General features: G+C 38.7%; 1 protein-coding gene across 1 annotated transcript; it reads left to right on the top strand.

Annotated features, from left to right (window-relative positions):
* The first annotated feature begins 1,704 nt into the window (after nucleotides 1-1,704).
* On the top strand, nucleotides 1,705-22,530 carry mmp15b (matrix metallopeptidase 15b). The gene is made up of 10 exons (XM_083559624.1): nucleotides 1,705-2,576; nucleotides 9,535-9,683; nucleotides 10,113-10,235; nucleotides 10,324-10,631; nucleotides 12,834-12,995; nucleotides 13,971-14,173; nucleotides 16,339-16,477; nucleotides 17,718-17,868; nucleotides 17,986-18,104; nucleotides 18,429-22,530. The coding sequence occupies exons 1-10, from the start codon at nucleotides 2,469-2,471 to the stop codon at nucleotides 18,896-18,898; spliced, it is 1,932 nt and encodes a 643-aa protein (XP_083415750.1). The 5' UTR covers nucleotides 1,705-2,468; the 3' UTR covers nucleotides 18,899-22,530.
* Nucleotides 22,531-26,606: the final 4,076 nt, after the last annotated feature.

The following is a 26,606-nucleotide window of genomic DNA, read 5'->3' as shown; positions in this document are numbered from 1 at the left end:
TGACAGGCTTTAAGATTCTGTCATTCTCTCCAGACACTCGTCTCCTGTGTTCGCAGAACTTGTCAGCAGCTTTTTTGTCTTCAAATGCAATCTCTATACCATGCATCACCATCAGCACAGCATGAGTGGGTGTTATTCAAAACTCTTAAAACCCGCTTATTTGGTATTTGGCTGCAACACAAAGTACTTTGTTTTCTAAGATAAATATCATGATTTGTACATTTACTGCAGCCCTTCTGTCTCTGTGAACAATTTGTCGTCCTCTCTACAATGTCCATCAAAGCAAAGTGTCCACTATTTGCCAGATATAATATAGGACAGGATTCTGCGTTGACAGTGACTGAATGAGTGCCATCTAATTTGACTATTTGGACACATCAGCACAGTTGCTCCTTTTTGTCCAGTTAAACACTAAAGCTGATCTCTTCCATGATTTCCTGAACTCATCAGTGGTTTCAGACTAAAATATCCTTGGGATTTTTAAGGTTGGTGGACTGGTCCCAGCCCAGCAGTGATGATAAGGTGTGTAAAAATCCAAGCATTCGCAGCATCACACATTAGTCATCGCATCAGTGTATTGTTGGGCTAAGAATGGTGTGCTAGCCCAATAATATTGATTCAGCTGCAGTTCTGGAGTGGTTTTACGCTGATGGATGGGGAAGGGGGATAACAAACTGTAAATAGAAACACATGAGCTCCAATAAGTAATAACGTAAGGTATAAAAATGTGCTGTTATAGGAAAGTTGTTCATAGGAAAGTTATCAAAGTAATTGTGATACTGCAATTTAGTAAAGTCCAATAATAAAATATCCAGAAGGATTTGATTCTAATTATTGTCCAGCAAATGTTATTTTTTTGATCTGTAAAACAAAAATAATTTATTTTTTATTTGTTTAATGTTGTGTAATGGTTGCAAAATGTTTGCAAGAAATGTCTGCCTGTTATCATTAATGTTATAATTAGACCAACCTCTGTCTTTTTTCTGCTTTAAAGTGAATACAAGAAATGTGCTGTCTGAGTAAAATAATACGTTCTGAAGACTTTCCTGTCATGAAAAGCAACCCGTAACAAATCACCCACACTGGAGATTCATTTCATAAATGTTAAATAAACATCTCATCAGCCACTTCAATAGTCTTTTCTACACTTTTTTCTTTATTAAATGTAATTAATATTAGACTTAATATTAGGGCAAGTCCTGAAATGGTAAACTTTGAAGCTTTTTAAGGTCTTTGTCATTGGTAAGAAAAATTTCAACCACATATCAAATAGGTAGCTTTCTCTTTTGATTTCATGGCCCTGTGAGTCAGTTACAAGAGAAACTGTCATAAACTGCATTAAATAAGCACATGGTATAATTAGATAGATATTATTAGACTATTGCCAGAGCTGTTACTATGGAAATGTAATCAAAGCCGCCTGAACAGGCCGAATGGTGTATTGTAGCAGGTTCTGGTAGTAATACATAAGTATATTTGATAAACTAAACGGCACAGTGTGTAACTTTATAGCTGCATTCTATAAGTGAGTTTGTGATTTTAATGCACGCTTCAGTTATTCGTGTTGGAGGGTTAGAGCTTTAAATAATTGCCGGCAGTGAATAATGTGTAATGAGTGCACTGTGAATAGAGCAGGGGGTGAAATATCCGCCGGCATCCGCTCTTGTTCGCGCCCCTCCTCCACGCGCGCGCGCACACACACACTCACACTCACACAAACACACACACGCACGTGGGTGAGAACGCCGGATGCGCGAGCCGATCCTTCTGCATTAAAACAAAACAAAAAATCCTGAAAATATATATTTTTTAATGACAGCCCTGATCGCACGTGAGACACAGACGGCTGAAACCAGTGCGCGCACGCAGTCCTACTCTCAGTAGCTACTCTTCTTGTTGCACTGACGGAACTGACGTCAAGCAATTTATGTTTTCAAGTCAGGGGTGTTTTACATGTGTGTGTGCGCCTATTTATATGAGGGTGTTTCTTTCTTTGCTTACAAGAAGACGGGATCGGGGATTCTGTTCACCGCGCGCACCTCTGATTTACGGCTTGGATGTGACTGTAAGTCCGGCTTGTGCGTGCACGTGAAAAAAAAAAAAGGAATACAAAGCGGCGTGGACACACCCGCGGGATATGATACGATCCCCACGCAACTTGTGCCAGAGAAGCGGAGCTCTTAAGAGTTGTTGGGCCCAACCCCTTTGCAGCTCGACTACACCTATTGCCTCTTGTCATTTAAACCGATAGAGTGACAGCTCGCGCAGGAGAAACGTTTTTGAGCAATTGGTCCTGAGAGGACAAAAGAGGAGAAGTAAAGACCACACACTTCATAGCTTCGAGGCAATGCAGTCTTTGTAGACTTGAAGGTATTTTGCAAGTTGTTTTTAAACAAGGACACTCGAGATTATTTTGAGGATCTGGCATCCTGCAAGATAAAGGAGCAAATTGACTCAGAATTGTGAACATGACATCATCGTGGCATGGGATGCTCTGGAGATGGACACTGGTTGCTTTATTCCTGGTGCTTTGTCTGAGTGGGACACACACATATGGCGATGACTTCAATTCAGAGGTAACACTTGCCTTTTTTTCTTTTATGTTATGTTTTTATTTTTATTTTATTTATTTTTTTTTATGTTTACTCATCTAGGTAAAAGTAAAAGGACCCAATGCCTAATCAGCTGTTTCTATCAAAATGAATCTGTGTACTTGCTCAGGTTCCAGTTAGACCAGTTTATGGAGTGTATAAAACTGTACACACCTTGTTACATCATGGGGGCACTTTTCCCTTTTTAGGATGTCTTCGACCAGGAAAAAGACTTGTGGTGTACCTTTAATTCACCTTCAATTTCAAATGAAAAACATCAAATATTTCTTAAACCATAAACTATAATAGTGTACCATAGCATATAGCATACAAAAGTCCTTAATTTCAGATAGTGTAGTGCAGTAAAAACGTGTACATGTTTGCACAATACGGTAAATAAAAATACCAGAAGGCATGAAGGTGTGCACTAAATTTTGTGTTTGCCTGCCCATGTGTGAAGGAGATAATGTTTGGACTTTACCCCAAGCTGCACCTTGTCGTTCTTATTCTGTTCACCATACTCCTTTTTAGGCACCGTTTCAGGATTTAGCAAACAAGTTTGTGTGTATTATGTGTAAGTGTGTGTCTGTATACTGTTTAGTCACACTTCTGCATCAATTTGTTCTTTTTCTGTCTTCTCTATGACAGAACCATGGCTTGGGAAGGACACTTCTGAATGAGCATGATGTTTGAGTTCATAAAGAAAGAAAACTGCATGTATGTGTCCTGCTGGTGGTGTGTGAAGTGTGGGTTTGTTCATGGTCTACCACCCTGTGCATAAGAGGTCTAGTGTGGTTCGCTCCCTGTCATTAGTGGCCTGGCACACAGGCAGTAGAACTGACAGGAATACACAACCCAGTCGCCCCAAACTCCCACAAGTGTGCAAACATTGCTGTGGAAATCTATTAGGTCAGAAAATACACAAGCGCTCAATGAGTATCTTTGGAAATAGATTGTACCGGAAAACACAAAGACATCTTTTAGATGACGTCCGTTTCCTATACAGTATGTAGGTGAGCTTGAATTTGACTAAAACCGACAGTGATGAAGGCCGACTTAAATAGTAGCTTGTGTCATCCTCTTACTGGACGTGTGTAATTTCCCCTGCAGATGCCATGTATGGATTTCCTGCAAACATGTTGGTCCAGTGTGCAATAAGATTATTGGCAGGAAGCGAATATGGTTAATTATTTTTAGGTGTGTGGGTACCTCACTATGAGCTGTCTGTCTGATTCCTTCCAGAATCACACTAGACATACACTTAGCTAGCTGTCTGCATTTATAAATGAGTAATGCACTAAGAAGCGGCATTGGACTCTTAGCAAATGGGGAAACATTTTTACTTATTACAGCTTACATTATGCTATTTTTATGCTTAATATCATTATGTCCATCAGTCAAAAACACCATTGCTTACTAAGACTAGGGTATTATGCTATTATATTATTGATAAATAAAATGTTAAATTTTTTACTTTCCATATCAATTGTTAGTCACACTTACAAGTTTATTGGCACTTGATTTATTATCCGTTTTGTTTCTTTTTGTTAGAAGTTTTTAGAACTTTGCTTTTACCATTTATCTAATCATCCGATATTTTGGGTAAAACTGCCAATCTTTGATGGAAAAAATATTTGATTTGTGTTTAAAAGAATATCCTGACACAGAATTGGAGAATCAGTTGTTTCCCATCCCTAGTTCAGCCTTTGTGATTCTTAGCTTGAACATGAAAATCCTCCTGGGTTCAATCAAGACAGAATCAACATGTGAAGCTGATTAACTTACACTGGGAAAGAGTAGACTTTTTTCATACTGAATCAGACACGCCCATGCAGGCCACAGTGTTAATTCAATGCTGGATTGTGTAAGCAGTAGTGAGACTGATCCAGCCTGAGCTTTGTGTGTCACACAAACTAGAGGAGTCTTAAAGATGTGCCTGTTTACTTAAGCAGCCATAATGTCCATTCAGCTCAGCTTACTAAACAAACAGTGTCCCGATTAAGTCTCCTGACAATGCCACACAGGTCAAGCTTTTAAGACGTGATGACAACCCCAGAAGGACAAGTCGTCTCACCTTGTCTGGCTTGCACAAAGCTGTGGATCAGACAAACCAAAAACTCTGGGGGGGGGGGGGGGGGGGGAAGAAAAAAATGGCTCAGAAAGCATGCTGGATTTATAATCCATGCTGCTGAAGCAATACAGACGTCTTGGGCTCTGTGTTTACTGTAATTTTTTCACCTAAACCCTAAAGGTCATATCTTAACAGGGCTTAGGCCTTGTGTTTCAGCTATTCTGTCTACATCTCTTAATTAGTTAAAGAGTTCTTTATAATGAGAATTAACACACAATATGCTTTACAGCATTAACTATCGACTTCTATGACTACTTTCTTTGACTTTCCACTACATAACTTCTTTTTAAGCAACATTTGTGTTAATGCTACAAGGAATGAGGTCAATTCCTTGGCCTGCTTTAGTGTTAGAAAGGGAAAGGTCAGGGCAGTGGAGGCTGGGAGTCTGCTTCAGGCCAGTTCATTTTTGTTGCATGGTGATTAGTGAATGCAACAGCTGTTTTCCAAATCCACAAACAGAAACAGAGAGGGATGATTTGGGCTGCAGGGCTCCCAGGCAGCTGAGGCGCAACAATGACACGTTTTGTCTTTGGCCGACTGTATCTGAGAGATGCAAAAAGAAAGAGGGAGCAGAGCGAGGTGTAGGCGGGTGGGGAGGGTTTATGAGGCCTGTAGTACACAGGGAGCTGACTGTATCAATTCCTGAAGGCCAGTTTCTGTCCATTTTGGATAGTTAACCCTTTCCTTGCCTTGTTCAATCCAGGACACTTGTCTCCACATTTGATGTGTTTGTGGTCTATTTCTGTTCCATTTCTATTGAAGGCCAATTTTATATTCTTCAGTGTGAATGTTTCCTCATCCTGATTGACATCAAAATCATTTCAAAATGAATTACTTTTAAAGCTATAAGTATACAAATGTAATTTTTTTATGTATCAAATAGCTTTTTTATTTTGAATCAAAACATTTTTCTTGAGCCCCTTTAAAATATGCCACTTCTACCACCATGAACAAAGAACCAAGGATTAGGCTTTTGATCCAGATATCCAAACTCTAAAATCCAGGCTATATCTGATACAAAGATCTAATACATTTTATTGAACAGTGTCACAAAGGAAGTGTAGCTTTGCTTAATCCCTATTGAGGTGACCGTTGTAATACAAAACACTCTGAGAGAACATCAGAGAGAATCCTTGAGTGAAACCAGATTTAAAAGGGAAAACTCTCGACTACTGGGTGACACAAGACGGACAAATGGCTTCTGATGCGAAGTCACATGCATTATGATTACATGTCTTAAGACTATGTCCTATTATCATGTGCATGATCTGCATAATGTCAGTCTGTATCACACACCTCCAGAGCATAACATGCGTCATGTGATTGGACCAAAACATCAGTAAATCTTGATCACCCACATGGTCAATTAAGCACATAGAAAAAGTCCCTGTTATATTTAAATCAAAGAACATCTACATTACATTTGTTAAAAAGCATAAGGACATGTGGGATCAGGGGCCTGTCTAACATTCTAACATTCCCAGCTCTCTCTGTCAATCATTGTTGGCCCTTGGCTCTGTATGAAATTTGGCACGGCAATAACAAATTTTTTGATGATTTTTTCTCTCTCCCTCTCTCTCTCTTTCTCTTTTGCACTGTTTTTCCATCTTCCACTTGCTTTTTCACTTGATCTTGATTGCTCCCACTCCCTCCCCCTCTCACTTAATGACCAGAAAGATGGCTTGCGCCCAAGCCTCAAGAATAAAAGCGCTTTCCAGTCGTTAAGAGTTTTGGCTGACATTGTGCTGGACACACACACACACACACACACACACACACACACACACACACACACACACACACACCAAATTAAAGTCGTTTTACAGCACCCTGCTTTTGAAGGACCAGTAATGCAAGTGACTCTTAAGGTCCTTTTGAAGGAGTAACCAGCTTTCTGCCTCTCAGCTGGCACTTGCTTTGTATGCATGGTGGAGGATCCTGTGATACCACTAAAATGCTTTCTCTTTTTGAAAGCTTGCCTTTATATATCTACTGCTTAGGGCTCGAGTTCTGCCTTTATTCCACCACACCACCCTACAATAAATACTTATCAGAAATAATTTTTGGGAGAGTCAGACAGAGATGTGTGCTGCACTTTTCAGGGAAACTACCTAGAAATGTACACTTAGCTTTGCAGAATCTTTTTAACCACACTGTAAAGATAATTACAGCACATTTGTGTACAATAAATCATTTCAAGGTAAACTATATAAACTATATACCTGTAACTGAAGGATACACTTTAAAGCTAAAAAAGATATTCCATTTATAAAAGGTAAATATTACATTGCAAGGTAGGTACACTTTAGTGCTATTTTTGTAAGGATAATGTTCATACATAGGGTTGACATTTTCTTAATGAAACTGGAAAAAAAGATTTTGTTTCATTATAAACTGACTAAATAACATTAGGCAGAAAACAAAAAAAACTACTTTTATTTATCCAATTTGTATTGTTCTTTTTTTGGTGAATCAAGACATTGGCAGTTCATTATGTCATTAACAGGATCAACATTTTAAGTAAAAATTTTAAAGGTTTAATAGGTTAGCGAATAAAAGTTGAGAGTTTAAAATATTTTTACATTTATAAGTGACGCATAACAATCCACCTATCTAATACTTTATTTAGCATAAACAAAACATGGACATCTAATCTAAGTAAAATTTTTAATCTTCTACAGCCCTCAATTTAGACTTTTTCATTTATTTGGCAAAGTTAACATACATATGTAAGTAGTTAACACATTAGCTAGCTTGGTGTCAGGGGATAAATTATCTATTCAATCTATTTAATCATATGATTTTGTTAAGCTTAAAACTTTATACCCAAAGTAGTGGCAGTATTGTATTGTTGAAGCTAGCTTTACACTGTATGATACTTGACCCAATTTTGCTGTTACAAGTAAAATTGTTCATTGTAAAATCTCATGTTGTCTCCAATTAGAAAGTGTGTTCCTAGAACATGAAATGTAATGTGCTAACTGGTTTCCAATACATGATTGAAGATGATCAAAGATTTTGTTGATTGATGTCAGCAAAACCTAGAAATGTTTGCAGATAGACTTGATCAATTGACAAACACTTTACTGGGATCATTTAATACCACGTGACAAGTAATAATGTGAAAAGAGTTCTAAAATGTCACTGCAACTGGCTTAATTAAGTTGACCTGATTTATGAGTTTAATGACAGAACAAGCAAAGTTTCTTCAAATTGAGTGTGGATTTTGTACAGTAAATCTGATAAACTGTAAGTAAAACAGTTAGATGGCAATTAAGAACAATACAAATTTTATTAGTCAAAACCATCTGGATGGAAACAACACAAATGTAGTTAAACAGGCAGTAAGCCAGACTGTCCTGCTCTGTGTGGTGAAGGGGGAGAGGGCAGGACAACTACACACTCTAGATGGTAGCTATGGGGGGTTTCCCTGCTAGCTGTGCCCAGAAACAGGGCCATCTATTCAGCTGTCTACAACACAGAGAGGGGGTACAAAGGCCTGTCTCTTCTGCAGCCATGGTTAAGGAAGGCAAGTTCAGGCTAGATAACCATGCAGAAGCCCTGTTCCCAGTTCAGGAAAAGAGGGGTCATTATAAAGGCAGTGACCCCCCAAACCTCCTAAGTCCAGAGGGACATCTCTATTAACCTTAGGATAATTAAGGCCAGCCTGCACAGAGGTGGGACACAGGACATAAGAAAATGGAGTTTGAAGCAATGCACCTTTGTTGATGCTTTGGTGGCCCCTCTGCTTTGGTTTAGACACTGCATTTTGGTGGCCAATTTATTCCGAGTCCATCACTGTTTCTACTCAGATAGTAATTTTTATTTATTTTTTATTTTTTATTTTACAGTAAAAACGAGTCTTTGAAACAGAGCCTGTTTTGAAAGAATTGTCCAGTGACTCAGTGGACATGGAAATAACTTTTGTATATTTTTCACTAAGCCTTTGTGGTTTAAAACTTAGCATGATATATAATTTGCTGAGTATATATAATGCTATCATGAAGATGGCTACTTAGGTGGGGTAATGAAAACCAGAGATGTGTAAAATAAACTCTATAAGTAGTTGTCAGTTGTTTGTACAGTGTTGGTTTTTCTGATGTGTCCAGACACTGCTGCATGGGGGCAGGGCTGAGCCGGAAGGCCTAATTACTATAACCACAGGGCAGGAAAAATGATGTGGGAGTTTAATTATGTAATTTTACTAATTGTCTAATTAGGTCAAGCCACCTACATTGCACTACAGAGCCAAATCAAATCTTTAATTCCACCATAATTTCCTATTTTTAAGATCACAAGGCTCTTTTGCCATTGGGAGCCCAAAACACCCACATATGCTCTGGCTACATTCGACTATGCACCATATGACCTATCCAATCTCAGTACACTAATATAACCCACCCATTAAGGGATTTTTCTTTAGTTGTATTAGGTATACTATGTTAGCTTGATTGGTGAGTATAGATTGTTCAGATGGACAGCCCCTATTGATCACTAAATGTACATGCCAGTTTTTAATGTCTTTTTATGTAAAATTTTGGGAACACCTTAAACGTGGTAATCTTGAGACTTGTAATATGACCCACCCAACTGGTGGTTCCTCTTCCACCATCTGTAGCCACTTCTGCCACTTTATCATCCAATCTGGAGCTGTATTAAATATCGCAGCATAACAGGTGTGGCACACTTTGACTCTGTAATACAGTCCTCTCACGCACAATCGACTACTGCTGTCTAAGCTATAAAAGTCTGTGACACTTAATCTGGATGATCATTGTGGTGTTAAATTTCTCTCTGTTTGACTTTTGCTAGTCCTGGCTCCGGATGTATGGATACCTCCCTCAGGCAAGTAGGCAGATGTCCACTATGCGTTCGGCTCAAATCCTCTCCAATGCCATTGGTGACATGCAGAGATTCTATGGCCTGGAGGTCACAGGAAAGATGGACAAAGAAACTGAACAGTAAGAATATTATGGCATGTATTACTTAAAATTTGCTATTGGTTTGGCTAAGGCCTCTTATCAGCATTGCTTTCCATAATTTATCACTTCAACAAAGCTTATATATTTGTAAAGTATTTAGTACACAGGGACTTTAAAATTAGAATTGGGTAAGCAGGAATGATGGACAAACCATGAAATAGTATATAATAGTAAGTCAAGGTAACAACTTCAACAGAACAGACATCATTAAGATGTCAAAAGATCAGTTGATGTCCCTTCTGAGTCCAGACTCTTTGAATGTCTGCTTAATTTTTTGAAATAAGGATTATTTCTACTAAAAATTATCCTTTGGTTTGTCTCTTTAAGGATACTTTATTGTATCAATGTTGAGCCCAATAAAAAGGCTTGCAAATGTTTGTATAACTGTTTCCATTCTTCCTCTTTCAGAGCCATGAAGAGACCTCGCTGTGGGGTTCCGGATAAGTTTGGGGGTCAAATCAAGACTAACGTTCGTAGGAAACGCTATGCTCTCACTGGCCACAAGTGGGACAAAACCCACTTGACCTTTAGGTATATATCAAGAGAAACATTGTCTAGCTTATAAAATCTCAGGCTTGGGTTTTAAAATTTTCACATTTGCATCGTGTTTCTCTTACAGTATTCAGAACTATACTCCTAAGATTGGGGAGTACAACTCATACGAAGCCATTCGTATGGCCTTCAAAGTCTGGGGGACGGTAACACCTCTGACGTTTGAAGAAATTCCCTATTTGGAGGTCAAATATGGTCGGCGAAAGGAACCTGACATCATGATCTTCTTCGCTTCTGGTTTCCACGGTGACAGCTCCCCATTTGATGGTGTGGGTGGCTTCTTGGCACATGCCTACTTCCCTGGTCCAGGGATGGGAGGTGACACGCACTTTGACTCGGACGAGCCATGGACAATTGGAAATGAGAATTTGCAAGGTGAGTGAGTGCAAGATAATTATGGCATCCTCAAGAGTCCCCATTACCTCAAAAGCATCCATAGCATTGTATGTTTTATTGTATGTTTACAATATGCCAGTGACCTTTCAAAATCCCCTCAATTACCATCTGTATAGTGACTTCTGATACACACACACACACACACACACACACACACACACACACACACACACACACACACACACACACATTTCCCCTCTATTATTCAACCCATGTGAATTAGTTTATTTTCTTTTACTTTCCAGCCTGGGTTAATTTTACTCCTTACTATGGTGTCTATAAAATGTGAAAATTGCAGAGTGACATCACCGTAGTTCCCCTTGCCAGCTCCCACATGCTGTGATCACGAGAAAGATTTCTGAGTTTTCTCTCTTGTTTACTCCTGGCACCAAATGATTGTGTACTCATTAGCCAGTTATTTTTTTGCAGCCCAGAACACAAATGACCAGATTTCTATAAATCCATGCAGAAAAAATTGTTATTCTGTAACAGATTAGTGTTGAGAGGTATGGCAAAATATCTTATGTGTCTGTGGTGTTCACTGAAAATGTTTTCTACAGAAATATTTATTTCAAGGATGATTTGGTTCCTCCATCTTGTTAAATAGTTAAGATTTGATTTTCCTCCAAATGTTTTGTGTGTGACGTGATCAATGTGCTTACATCACAAAAACAACTCTGTCTTTTCCTCCCTTTTCCTTCTTTGTTTGGAGTCACATGGCAAAAACTAAAGGCAGACAGAGAAACTCTTTTGCCATGAATGCACTTCAACTAGGGCTTTACTGAATGCTTGTCGTACCCAGGGTGTTTAGAAGTAGAGAATAGAGCTAAACTTTTGGCAATTATATTTGTCATCGTGCTACCAGCAAGTGAGATCTTATCAGCGAGAATTTGAATTGGCTCAGCATAATTACCATTCATGGGAAAGCACCACAGCGTGTTAAAACTTGGATGCTGCTTTAAAAGGGGTGTGTATTTAAAACTGTGATTAAAGCATTCAGTTTTCATTGGTCTTAGAGCCATGAGACAGGGTTTCTTAGAGACAGGGTTTCCTTTGTGGCCAGTCATCTCAGTCACTGTCCCAGCAGTGTGCTGTATTGTCTTGACCGTGCCTCATCATTCCAATTCCTTCGACAAAAAACAGCTTTCATTGGCAAATGGTGGACATACATCCGTGCCCACCCGAGGCTTAGCCTGTCAAAGAAATCATTGATTTAGCAGCTCGAGGCCATTAGAACATCCATTTAGCGCTCCTCCTATCTGTTGAAAGCCATTAGCTCTAATATTAGGGTGTCCCAGAAAATTCCTGAACAAGCAGCTCTTCAGTGACCTCATAAGTCCTATAAAGATGCTTAACACTCAGATCACACTAATGAACATAGAGGAAGTAATCACTCACAGATTTTTTTTTTCTGATGTCACAACTGAGGAATCACAGAGATCCATTTGCTCCGAATTAGATGCATGCACAAATCAACTTGACAGCTTCAAAATGGAGATGGAATATGATTCAAGGCAGTCAAAGTGTGCATTGCCATTACAGATTTCTGTATAAATAATTACAATCTTCACCATCTGTGTATTACAACACAGATGGTAAAAATCTGTATACATCTATTGTATGTCTTGCATAAAACCCATTTGCAGCCTATACACACACACACACACACACACACACACACACACACACACACACACACACACACGTGTTGACATGCCTGAATAAGAGCTCAGGATGCGCCGTTCCAATCCATTACTCTTCCTAATTCACTTGACTTAGGCAACGTGCCGGTTGACCCGAGGTCACAAAGACAACTGAGGGCTCAAACAAAGGGCATTTTAGTGCCTCCCTTTTTTTAAAACCAGTCTGTAAATAAAAGGCAACAGCTCAACCTTAACCTGGGCAGAAATCTTGCTCTTCTGGCCCCGAGCTCTTGGTTATGTTTTATTTTATTTATGCAACTTTTAAAACAGGAGGAGCAAACTTTACCAGACATCTTCTCTAAGTATCCTAAGTAAAGAATATTTTACCTAAGGACATGGTACTGCATCCATACAGGGTGATTGCTTTGTGGTTAATCCAGCAATAAATAATTTTTATAGCACAGCAGAGATTGAATTAGTTTCATTAACATTATTGGAAATCTGTATTTATTTCTCTGCATTTGCTACTTTCTTGTAGGAAATGATCTATTTCTGGTAGCAGTGCACGAGTTGGGTCATGCTCTAGGGCTGGAGCACTCCAATAATCCTTTAGCTATTATGGCTCCTTTCTATCAGTGGATGGACACCGAGAACTTCCAGCTCCCAGATGATGATCTCCGAGGCATCCAGCAGATCTATGGTAATCTATGCAATGCAATACTTTTGTTATATACATTAATAAAAAAGCTTAAATGTAGTTGTCTAAGGCAGGGGTTTTTAACCCAGCTACCCTGAACATTCTTTTGACTTACCTCACACTTTTTTTAAAGCTATGCTCTGGATGGCATTTTTTCAACCTTCTATAGCTTGGAAAAGGTGTTTTAGAACCAAGTGAGTTTCCAGAAATGGCGGAAGCTTTGTAAGTAATATCTCTTAGAATGGTGGAACTATCGTTATTTAAAGTACCTTCCATTCTCACCCATATCTCGCTCAGCATGTGAGCTACTTAACAAGCACCCCATACGCTGGATAAGGTGGAAAGGGAAGAAGGAATGCTTGAAACTAGACATCTTAGTGTAAATCCAGGATTGAAACCTTTAGTATTTTGTTCAGGTACCTGTGAACTTGTCAGGAAGTACCATTTACCATCTAAAAGAACCTTTGAAGAAGCATTGAGAAAGAAGTTCAAAGCCATGACAGTAAAACACAGTTTTAAACACAGGCACCACCGTTTGTTTCGTTTTTTTAAAATAATTTTCTCTTCATGTTGTTCTGGTGATAGTAGGCTTTTTTGTTTTATCTTTGTAGTGTTGATGCTGAGTGTAAGATACTCAGATGTTTTCTGATGAATTGACGTTAAATGGGTCATAGACATTTTAAGCAAGTAGAAGAGTTGTTTTCACAGCATGCCTCAAACCTACTGTGTTACCTCAACTCTAGGGCTGATTCTAATAAGAATGCACTGCCTAAATTAGATTGTACATTTATCACTGGGTGCCTGAACACTTCTAGTCACCTATCTGTTCTAGCAATAAGTTATTATATCAGATTTATTGCCTATATATATATATATATATATATATATATATATATATATATATATATATATATATATATATATATATATATATATATAAATATATGCAGTATATATAGTCCTATCATTTTCCTGTAGGACCTCCTGGCAACTCTCCAACTAAGGCTCTGCCGACTGTTACCCCTCGCCGTCCCAACCAACCTAAGAACCCACCAGGAGCCCCACCACGACGTCCAGACCGACCACGAACCACTGACCGCCCAGATCAGTATGGCCCCAACATCTGTGAGGGCAACTTTGATACAGTCACTGTGCTCCGTGGAGAGATGTTTGTTTTCAAAGTAAGTTGGAGTGACCGAAATATGTAACACAAATCTTATAAGTATGATTATTGCGAGTGTGCCTGAGTGTGTGTGTGTGCATTTAAAAATGTCTGATGATGTAATCTATTGTGTAATGGGCTTTGACAAGCATACAGTATGTTGTTAGCTAGTTAAACAGGCAGGTAAACAGATGAAAAATAAGGCCCTGTGCTCCTAGTGGAACCTTGCTAGTTCTGTTGCACTCCAAGTTCTTTGCTAAGTTCCATCTCTTCCACCTGCACATGAGGCACAGGCTTCAGGCCTGATCTCAATAAGCCTCCAGAGGGCTTGTAGCCTATAAAACCCCAGTCCTGGGTTCAGTTATGGGCCATAAAATCATCTATATCATTGGGCTCTGGAGTTCATCAGAAGATCCACATGATACTGGGGCAAGTTGTGGCCTTGTTCTGAATGGCTCAGCTCAGAGAAGATAAGCTGTTCTAGAGCTATAGCTGAGCATTTATCTGCAGTTTTAGATGTTTTTGGGCCAAATCAATCCAACATCTGACTTTCCCCTTTATGAAAGAAGCTGCTTTCTTGTTTTGTCAGGGTTTTCTCCCTCATACAATTTCTTTATAATTTAAATGAAGAATTAAAACATATGAGCTTCACTTGTTCTTTATTTAGTTATATATATTATTTAGTTCCTTTTTGCCATTTTCCTGAGATCATGCCTTCTTCAGTCATAAATTAAGTAATGCTACAATTCTGAAGTAATTCTTACACAAATACGCTCTTACACTCAACTCAATATAATTCACCAGTTCTAAAATTAAATATTAATTTTGGTCAGTCAGGTAATCATGGTGTTTGCTCTTGACAGTAATGTGATGTATAAGTTTCAGTCATAGTACTCCACTATCTCTTCCCAGTTTTGCGTTGTGTAAAGAAATGCGAGGAAAATCCTCCTAGAAAGATTTGGAAGATTTCCTGTGACCTAAGCTGCTTTTTTTTTTTTATACAAAAATAATTTACATTTTATAATGCCAATAACTCAAATGAAAGCTGTTATCCAGCATGTGGCAAGCCAAACCCAAAACTAACATAATACACAATATCCCAGCTGATTTTTATTTTGTCTATTTTTTTCCAGTTGGCTATGACTTTTATTACTTTGTTATAATTTATAGTTATTTATTTAGATGACTTTGGTCAGCTGAGTTACTTTTGAAAAGCACAGTATGAGCTAGTAAGATATATGTAGTGCAAGGAGGATAGGTTGTTTAATGCTATACTTCATAAAACAATGATCTTTACTTTCTGCAAGATTTAGAAAGGAGTTATGAGTCCTGATTTCATGGGTGAAATGTGATTTAGCTGTTTGTGTCCAAGAAAAGATGTGTTACTCTGGGCTTGTGAAAGGACTGTGCTGGAGTGGATGGGTTAAATTTAGAGCCTGTTATCAGAAAGCTTGGACCAAACTTTCATTTGGGGCATGTGTGGCATGATCCAAGGTCTGGGTTAGGAACTCAAGAAGAAGAAGCTTGCTTGTTGCTGTGGCTCATGAGTGTGTAGTGTGTTATCTTTAGATTGTTGTGTTGAAACCTTGAGCTGCTGTTTTTCCAGATTTTCTTGTTCAGACCAAATGTTTGTTTTTTTGCAAGGAAATTCCAGGTGGTATTCATTTGGGATACACAGTTTGCAAACTGACCATGTATTAGCTTTGGAAATGCAGCAATGTTTTTTATCAGTAGCAGCTTGTCTATAGGAGCACCAGCAAAAATCAGCTGCTCAACAAATGTTAATTTTTATAATGTCCTTGTTCACAACTCAACTAAATTTACAATTCTGTTAGGGTTTTTTTTATGACCTCCTTTGAATTAGTCACCTTGTCTAATAGAAGCCCACTGGGGCAGGAATCACACTGCCCCATTCATTTAAGGCATAGTAGGGCACAGGAAAGGTTATGACAAAGTTGTCACGGCTGTGGTCAATTATACCTTTTTAAAAGTTGATAATGCCTGTTCATCAGAGATGACTTTGTACTCTATTCAAAGGCTTAGCAAAAGAAGTAACCATGTTTATAGATTATGGTGGGGTTTATATATGAATATTTATTGGACGGACATCTGCTAGAGATGTGTAAACTCCAAGGAACCCTGAAAATATTCTTTGTCTAAAAGTATACTGCTCTGCTTCTCAAGGGTCGGTGGTTCTGGAGGGTCCGAAGAAACCGAGTACTGGATAACTACCCAATGCCCATTGGCCACTTCTGGAGGGGCCTTCCAGGAGACATTGATGCAGCATATGAAAGACATGATGGCAGATTTGTCTTTTTCAAAGGTACTTTTCTTGCTGATTTATGTTTACTCTATAAGATGCCAATGTTGGATGTATAATGCATTTAATACATGTTATAAAAAGCTAGAAAATTTGAACGGGTAAACAGTACTTTCCCAAACTTTATGAAGGACTATTTACTGACAACTCTAATGCATTTTGTCATTTAACAGGAAGCAGCAAATGTGTGATTTCCTTTTGTAACTGTTCATTTTAATTTGATGAATTTTACAGGCATGGTTAGTAAAAGACGAGTTATTTATAAAAGAAAAAAATCCCTAGCCAGGACACAGTCAGAATAATTATTGCCGAGTCAGAGTAACTTATAGACTGGTACTAAAAATCCTTATGAGTTGGTTATTAGTTATTACTTTTTACCGTTCAGTGCCCTTAACAGTTGCCTGGGCAGCAAAGCACTGGTACAAACAGTGAAAACTTACATTTCCATTGTGCTCTTATATTATTATTTCATTAAGTTTAAATTGAAAAATGTCTTTGGCAGGCGTGAGCTTTTCCTTAACCCTTTTTCCTGCAGTTTTCCACTCGTACACAAGAAACCGTATTAGCAAATTCCTGTATTGTAATATTTATGCCTCTTTTTAAAATTATCTCTGCTTGTCTCTTCCATCGCTGTGGTTGGGATATAGTTCTAATCAAATCCGGTGATTAACTAAGAAGGGAAAAGAAATGTTGGATAGAGAGAAGGAACTTGAGCAAATGTGAATTTTTTTCTGAAGAGAAATTTGGAAAACATCTGTAGACCAAGTGATGTCATTGGCAAGGTCTTCTTAAGGTTGGATACATGCCATCGGAAAAGTAACCAGGGGACCCAAAAACTTGGACGGCGAGAACTGTTATATTTGAGGTGCGGCTGTTGCATCAGCCAGTGGTTCCTCCAGATGCTGACTGCAGTGTTTGCAGTTTTTTAAATGAGAAAGTGGAATCAAAGTGTGACCATGTGGATGGTGCCACCATGTCTGCCATACTGTAAAATGATAATAAACACTACAGCTTGATTATAGTATCAACTCTGATCAGGAATTCTAAATTTAAACCAACTTTCCCCGTGTTGTCAGGACTGTGGATTTTTTTCTGTCTCAGGTTGAACAGCAAAACCAATATGGTAATGCAAAAAGGACATTTCTGCAAGTTAATGGGAATGCTTCAGTTAGCCAGAGGAAAATTCTGTCCTTATTTATGTATTTCCATCCTCACCTCATCTATTTGTTCTTCTTTTGTACAGGGGATCGGTTCTGGATTTTCCGGGAGGCCATCCTGGAACCAGGCTACCCTCAGGAGCTAGTCGATTATGGCCGGGATATTCCTTATGACAAGATCGAGACGGCCATCTGGTGGGAACCATCAGGTTACACCTACTTCTTTAAGGAAGACAGGTAAGCAGAAGGTCCTTTATGCTGTTAACTTTCAAAGACTAATACCAATACATTTTTGGATATTTGCTGTATGCACCCAGTAAGTAGTTGGTGTATTTTCTAATTTCTTCCCTGTAGATACTGGCGTTTTAATGAGCAATCACGTGCAGTGGACCGAGACTACCCTAAACCAATCAGTGTTTGGGATACGTCAGTACCCACATCTCCCAAGGGAGCTTTCCTCAGCGATGATGGAGGTGAGTGGGGTGAGAGGGGGAATTATGTCAGAAACCTCAAAAGGGAAAGAGGTGGGGGAGAAATGGCATCAGGAACTTTAGTTGAGAGTGAGGGGGAAAGAATGAGATCACTTCAAGAAAGATTCTCTGCCGTTGTCCTGTGTGGTCCCTCCACCATTATAAGAATCAAGAGGAAGTCTTAGATGTGTACAATCAATTAAGTGAAAACAGTTATCACCAAATATTCCCCTCCATTTTTGGCAAATTATATAATAAATTTTTGATGTGATGAGCTGCCATTTCCTTTCTTTATGCCTTTGTTTAACATCCTGTTTTCCCTTACAGCTTACACATACTTTTACAAAGGCAGCAAGTACTGGAAATTCGATAACCACCGGATGAAGAGTGAGCCTGGATACCCCAAATCCATTTTGAGAGACTTCATGGGCTGCAGCGTGGACCTGGATCCTGACAGAGACACAGACGTGGACCCGGGACGCAAGTGGCCTGACAGACCGCCCTTCAACCCCGACGTAGGCGGAGACAAGGAAAAAGAGAAGGGAAAAGACAAGGAGCAAGATCACACCAATGACGTTGACACAAAGGAGACAAAGGAAGAGGAAACGAATGACGTGGATGTGGTGCTGAAGATAGATGAAACACAGCGCACTATGAACATCATCATGGTGACTGCGCCACTGATCCTGGTGCTGTGCATCCTGGCACTGATCTATGCCATCATCAACACATTGCAGAGGAAAGGGGCACCCAAGTACTTTCTGCACTGCAAGCGATCCCTGCAGGACTGGGTTTAACTTGGACTCTTTAGTTTCAACTCTGACCTCTGAACCCTTGACCTCGCTTCCCTTTCATCCATGTAAAATTTTTTTTTATCTTGATAAGATATTTACATTACACACACACACACACACACACACACACACACACACACACACACACACACACACACACACACACACACACACACACAGACACAGCTTATATTCTGTTATCCCATGGTGCTGTCCTAATGCATTGACTGTAGTCTATTTATATGAGAGTTTGCACATTTGTTGTTATTGTTTTCCTTCCTTTCATCATGTTTTCCCCTTTGTCTTTTCATTCACTTGTGCACATTTCTTTTTATCTCTCTACTAGGTAATATTTCATTGTGCTATGAGAACCTGCCATATGGCTTTGGATGAGAAAAATACGAAGCATTCGAAGTACAAAAAAAGGGAAGAAATGGAGTCAAACTCTGCAGATCTTAATAATTACTACCTTTACTCAGGATTCACCTGTTGTCTATTCACTGACTGGAAAAGCCAAACGGGAAAGACCTGTTGTAGAAAACAATCTGTTTTCAACACAACCAGCTCTTAAGAGCTCTACTTGAGGCATGCCTGCCAACGATGAAGAAAATCCCATGCGTTTTTTTTGCCTTAGTCGACGCACTCACTATTGTTTTAACAACGGTGCCTTGGTCTTGCCAGCCAAAAGCCTTCCTGTAGTTTTACCCCTATAGGAGGAGCCTCTTGATCTCCCTCAACATGTTGCTTTCTCTCTATGATCCTATGAAACTGTTTGGCCATAATCTTTTATTGTCAGAGGAGTGGTGCTTTTCCTTTAGCGTACTGTGAAACCACACGGCAGGGGGACGGGAGGGAACATTTGAGGTACTGAATGGTGAAGGAGGTGGATTTTTCTTTTTTTTTTTTTTTTTTAGATGTAGGAACCATTAGCCAAGTGTAAGCTTGTTTTAAACAATATAATCAAACGCATACACAAAATGGCTTATAAAAACATACCACTAGTATACTATATACCACTTGAGAGGACCAACTGAAAAATAAATAACAGGCATTTTGCGTTTTCTCGAGCCGCAGTCACAATGAAAGGCCTCTTTCCCTGCCCTGTTAGAGGCTGTTAGATCTTCTCTGTTAATCTTCTCATTTTAAAAAGCAGCAGGTGGGCGAAAACATTGCTAACCTCCTAAGGCCTTAGGAGGTCTTGTGCACCTAAGAAATCCTACTCTGATCTGCGGAAGCATGCAGAGAGCACGAGTAAGCAACAGAGAACAAGAGTAATAGAGAAAGAGAGCAAAAATGAGATGTGTGAAAGTTCAAAGGGAAGTGGTTCAGCTGTGGAAACCTTATCTCTCATTGGAAGTTGCTTACAGTGTGTCGCTCCAAAGACAAGTTTACTTTATACACATTTTGAGGGTCGTGCAGAGGAGCCGGAGCTGTGCGAATATCCTCTTGAGGACATCTCCTCATATGGGAGCAGGCTGGCACACGCTTCGTGGCATCCATTCTGCCACTGGTTATTTTTGAACCACATATTTTAAATGGGAAATAGGATCTGCTACTGGCATGCGTTCTCCATTCATTCAGCAGCTACAAGGTGGATTTGCTCCTGCTGCTCAAGATTCAGGCTTAATTTTGCAAGTCGTTGTTTCACAGGAAAGTGATTTGCTTAGCGTCACCTCAACATATCAATTCAGCGATTGCACATTTTTTTAATAGAAAAAAAAAACCCATCTCTGTGCCAGGCGAGAAAGTTTCCATGTTCACAAAGGCACAGAGGATGGCGGAGATGAGAGAAGGAAAGTGAGTGGTACTATAAATATTACCTTGTCAGGCAAGGTTGACTTAAGACCACTTTCATAAATATTATGGAGAGACTAGAGGAGACGGAGGACAGTCATGACTTGCATGCCATCACAGATGGCGGCCATTCTGCCCCCTTTGCCAGGCAGCACCCTTCCCCCAACTTCCCCCTTCATTCAGAGAGCAGAGTTAATCAGAGATAAAAGCCATTCCTCCTATCCCCTCCCCTCCTCTTCCTTTCTCTCCTCTCCCTACCGTCCTTCCCAGATCAATGAAGAATACACAAACAGGTCTAAAGGGGATCCAGAATCCAAGGCTTCACGCTCATGCTAGCATGACGTGTTTCCATATGAGCAGGCATTTACTTGCTTCTCTGCACCTTTGTGGCCTTTGCTTCGAGAGACCTTCTGGCTGTTTTTTGGTGTCCTGGCTGATTAATCTTTATCTTTGTGTTTGCTTAGGCAATCAAAACCAAACGCTCTGTCAAGGCCGTTTAAACTGAACTTGTCCAGTAAACACACCTCATGTGAATGGTTCACAAAACGGTCTGTTTTAGATCTCAACCTTTAATGACAGACCTTTTCTGAATCCAGAGCTAGTTGCAAGAGTACACTGAGCTTAATCTGAATTCTTAATAATCGACATGCTTGAGAAAAAAAACAGGGGTGATTATGCTGGAGATTAAGGCTACTAAATAAACAAAAGCTGCACACAAATCGGTGTAATGAGAATGTTAGTATTTATGCTTCATTCTCAAACTCATGTCTACTCCTGTACTCCGACTAAAATAACAATAAACCCTCATACTCTGGGCATTATTGTCCTGCATAGTACTTTTTCTGGCCAACAGGAAGCAAGTCTGGGCTTTAGTCCAAATCCAGGAAGCGTCCTCCCACAATTGCTCGCTCTTGCATAGCAATCTTAAAGGCATTGTGGGTTTTAGTCAAATATTTCCTGAAGTTGCAGCTCAGTGATTTTTATTATAGTTTTTTTTCAGTTGTGCATTTTTTTTTTTTTTTTAGCAGCAGTAGCAGCAGCATTGTATTTGTGCAAGATGCATCAACAGACATGATTTAATGTCTGTAATCATTCTCACTCTATCTCATCTAATTTATGCACGAAACAAGAGTAGATCTCTGTTATTCATCTGTCCCGCTCATTTTTTTAATCCCATACTATAACTGCTAAATAGTATGTACAAAGAATGCCATAGTGCAAGAAATCTGTCACATTATGTGACAGGATTTTTTTTTTGTCAGTATAAGGCCATTTGTGTTTGGATTGCGCATAATTTCACTGTAGTCCTTAAATCTAAACATTGACAGAACATTTGTTTCTGTATCACTGTATCACAAAGCATCTCACTTTACTCCATGAACAGTGGGTCATGCCTTTTAACCAAGCAAAATCCATGCACAGACTGAATAGTTAATCAAATCAGGTAAAGAAATAAAAAGTCACTCATATTGCTAAAGCAATGTCATGACAATGATGTGCAACTTATATAGTGCTGCAATTATTTAAAAACAAAAATTATTCATACATTCATGTTTAATAATAATGATTAAATGTATGATACTATTTTTGTGGTTTCTGTTCAATCAAATGATTTTCCTGACTTATTTGAATTTAATTGGTTGTTTTTGAAATTGTAAATATTGTAGGAATTTTTTTACTTTGTTAATAACATTCCGGTTTTTTGTTTTTATTTAGTTTTTCTGATGTAGAAACTGAAGATTTTATACATTTGTGTTGTTTGTTGATCACATCTGTTGAGTGTCTCTAATGATCCATGCTGGACATGTAAACAATAATTAATAAATGATCTAAATATGAAATGCAGTCTGATTATTTTTTTCAATAACAAAAAAGTAATCATAAGCACAACAAGAATATTAATAGTTTAGTTTCCCAGTTTTTCTCTTATTGAAAATGTAACTGCTGGTATTTTACATTTATTATATGACTGCTGCAGGAAGTTAACGATCTGTCACTTTTGTGGCAAAAGAGTTTTTCAACAAACTTTGAACATTTTTGACTATGGAAACTGTGTCCTCCAGACTTAAGACGAAAAGGGATCACCAGGCTTGCTATCGGTTCAAAAGCTTGCATCTGTGATGGTATGGGGGTGTTTAGTGCCTATGAAATGGGCAGCTTGCACATCTGGAAAGGCTACATCAATGCAGAAAGGTATATACTGGTTTTAGCATATGCTTCCATCATTCCTTTTTCAAGGAATGCCTAACTTTTTCAGCAAAACGATGCTAAACCACATATTGCATCTATTACAATAAATTAAGATGTGGAAATGACCTTCCTATTGTCCAAACCTTTCAGCATTTGAAAACCTTTGGTGCATCATGAAACAAAAAATGACAAAGAAGACGCAGGACAGCAGATAGAATCCTGTATCAGACACAAATTGATCAATATTCCTCTCCTAAAACTCCAGCAGCTGGTCTCCTCAGATCCCATGTATAGTATGGACTGCTGTTAGAAGAAGTGGGGATGCTACACAGTGGTAAACATGCCACTATCCCAACAATTTTAGGACATATTGCAGCTTTTTGTTTAAATGGCACATTTCCTCTGTTTAAACATTGTACAGAGAGGGAAATAAGTATTTGAACACCCTGCTATTTTGCAAGTTCTCCCACTTAGAAATCATGGAGGGGTCTGAAATTGTCATCGTAGGTGCATGTCCACTGTGAGAGACATAATCTAAAAAAAAAATCCAGCAATCACAATGTATGAATTTTTTAACTATTTATTTGTATGATACAGGTGCAAATAAGTATTTGAACACCTGAGAAAGTCAATGTTAATATTTGGTACAGTAGCCTTTGTTTGCAATTACAGAGGTCAAACGTTTCCTGTAGTTTTTCACCAGGTTTGCACACACTGCAGGAGGGATTTTGGCCCACTCCTCCACACAGATCTTCTCTAGATCAGTCAGGTTTCTGGACTGTCGCTGAGAAACACGGAGTTTGAGCTCCCTCCAAAGTTTCTCTATTGGGTTCAGGTCTGGAGACTGGCTAGGCCACGGCAGAACCTTGATATGCTTCTTACAGAGCCACTCCTTGGTTATCCTGGCTGTGTGCTTCGGGTAATTGTCATGTTGAAAGACCCAGCCTCGACCCATTTTTAATGCTCTAACTAAGGGAAGGAGGCTGTTCCCCAAAATTTAGGATAATAAATGTAGTGGAGGTGGACATTTTAAAGGCAGACTAACAGGTCTTTGAGGGTCAGAATTCTAGCTGATAGACAGGTGTTCAAATACTTATTTGCAGCTGTATCATACAAATAAATAGTTAAAAAATCATACATTGTGATTTCTGGATTTTTCTTTTTAGATTTTGTCTCACAGTGGACATGCACCTACGATGACAATTTCAGACCCCTCCATGATTTCTAAGTGGGAGAACTTGCAAAATAGCAGGGTGTTCAAATACTTATTTTCCTCACTGTATGTTTTCTATCTTCTATTGTGAATTAAATATGAACTATGAAATGTTTGAATTTTATGTTCTGTTTCAATTGACATTTTACAGTGTCCCAATTCTTTTTTATGTTGAGGTTGTATACATTATAGTCAATATAGTATAATATAATTTAGTATTATAATATAGTCAAATTCTTATTTCTCTTTTACATATAAATGCTCCTTGACCCTGTGTAAATTAACCCTGTATTAGACCTTCTATTCTATTCATTTAAGCTTCACGTTCATGTTACTTTACCCTCTGTAGTTTTGTGTAGGAGTAAGCACAGTGCAGTGATTCCATTAAGCTGATAACATGAGAGCAGACTTCAAGCACACTATCTGTACCGTAACCAAACCCTTCATCATCACCCTTTATGACTCCCATCCCCCCTTCAAAGCTCTGAAGAGAGCTCAGGGTCTCTGCCTCAGGCTGAACTTCCTCTCCCTCAGGAAAGAGCAGGGCCTTGTGGGCCATGGAAGACTGGGCGGAATATTTATAGAGGCTTGTTGTAGGACAAAGGAGCAGAGAATTGAGGAAGTCTGTGATATATCTGTGCACATGCTATAGACTATATAGATATATATAAAAACACATAAGTACACTTCATTAAGTCACTTTACATCAGCATGGAACCCCATATCCCAATCACTTCCTTGGCACAATGTGTGGAAAAGTGGCCTGAATGTTTATTCATCTGGCTTACAGCTAAAAACACTCCTCATACATTTTTTTTTGTCCTGCTTCAGTACTGCTGCATTTTAATCACTCTCTGTTCTCCACCTGGGCTCTGTTAAACAAACCCACTTAGCACCTGCCCATCCCCAGGGAACCAGCAAACTTCTATGAGCTAACCACAGCAAGGAAAACACTTGCTGCCTGGCACATCTCGCTGACGTTCCCTCTCTCACTACGCCATCTCTTATTTACTTGAGCTTTCTCATATATTGTTTTTCTTGGAGGTTGAAGTAACTGTATAAAGTGTCAAACGTGCGTTTAGAATGTTTGTTTGGATATTAGAGGAGGACATTGAGAAGTGGGTGTGCAATGACTTAGGAAATGTTTGCTAACACACTATTACCCCACTCTCCGAAACGAGTAATCTTTGAACAAAACAAAGCAAGCACATTCTTTTTTTTAAATGTGCATGCTTGCCATTTGCAAACCTGTTCTAGCGCTAACCGTTGAAACTGAACTTCAATTGCACATACAGGTCAGGACAAGTTACATGTTTAAATCCAGCCTTGGTTTAAGAGCCTCGAGGACTAAAACATGATTTAAAAGTTTGTTAATGCTGAACTCAAGAGTAAGCATTTTTGCAGCAATTTCAGTGTGGATAGTAATTAATTTTCTAGGTTGATTCATCTCTGTGGTTAAGCTCAATGTACAAAAAGAGTTTAAAGAATAAATAATAGCTACTGCAAGTCCTGATTTAAAATTATTCTACACAATTGCTAATTTCCTGTAAATTTAATTGCAGCTCTCAAAATTGTTCTAATGACAATGTACGCTGTAGGCACAAATGACAAATGATTGTGTTCCTAAACACGTTACAAGCAATATGTGCATGAAATATGGTTTTTGCACCTTGTTGCATAACTGAAATGGCCTGTAACTTACACTGTATAGCCAATTTACATTAACTGTCAGGCGCAATGATTTATCTTGATGTGCTTGAGGGCTCTAACTCCATATGAAAACTTTCATCAATGGCTTGGGGTAAATTAAAAATACATACACGAAACATAAAATACACTGTACATTTAATAGTATGTGGACATTTTTACCAGTCAACATCACATTCCAAAACCATGGGTTGGCAAGAATCAAATTGCAAAATATCAAGCTTTTATTAGTCTTAACAACAAATAATTGGGCAGACAATACATAGGAAATGAAACAAATTAAGGGCTATTTTCTTATTTACTTTTTTGTGTGGAAAATCTAAAAAAGTCAAATGATATACTATTTAGTCTACTTGTGTGCATAAGTAATATGATTATAATGATAATTCAACATTGAATAGAACAACATTGACTGGTCTTTTGTAAAAAGCTATTTGCGATTTTACCCACGAGGCTTAAACATTTAAAGAATCTAATTAAAAAAGCCCACAGTAAGTAATTTTATCTATTTGTTTTGTTCTTGCTGTTTTGTTAAGATTTTGACAAGCTTGTTTTTCCATTTTTGTGCAATGCATATTAACAGAATTGGGTGGAAAAAGTAAATACCACTGAATCTGTCTGAACTTGTCCACAGTATTAATGTGTGTGTGTGTGTGTGTGTGTGTGTGTGTGTGTGTGTGTGTGTGTGTGTGTGTGTGTGTGTGTGTGTGTGTCAGCTTGGCTTTGTTTTTGTTCTCTCACCTGATTGTGTCACCCTAGTCAATATTTCCAGTTGGTGCTCTAAAATAAAATAAAAAAATTCACAGG

The sequence above is a fragment of the Silurus aristotelis genome (assembly GCF_946808225.1).
Source record: "Silurus aristotelis genome assembly, chromosome: 13".
In the NCBI taxonomy this organism is placed as follows: Eukaryota; Metazoa; Chordata; class Actinopteri; order Siluriformes; family Siluridae; genus Silurus; species Silurus aristotelis.
The sequence above is the reverse complement of the archived record's forward strand: the minus strand, read 5'-3'. Positions and strand labels throughout refer to the sequence as shown.

Coding starts and splice junctions, on each gene's coding strand:
- mmp15b (XM_083559624.1), top strand. CDS start 2,469: ATGACATCATCGTGGCATGGGATGCTCTGGAGATGGACACTGGTTGCT. Junction 12,996..13,970: donor AGGCATCCAGCAGATCTATG/GTAATCTATGCA, acceptor ATTTTCCTGTAG/GACCTCCTGGCAACTCTCCA. Junction 17,869..17,985: donor TACTTCTTTAAGGAAGACAG/GTAAGCAGAAGG, acceptor TCTTCCCTGTAG/ATACTGGCGTTTTAATGAGC.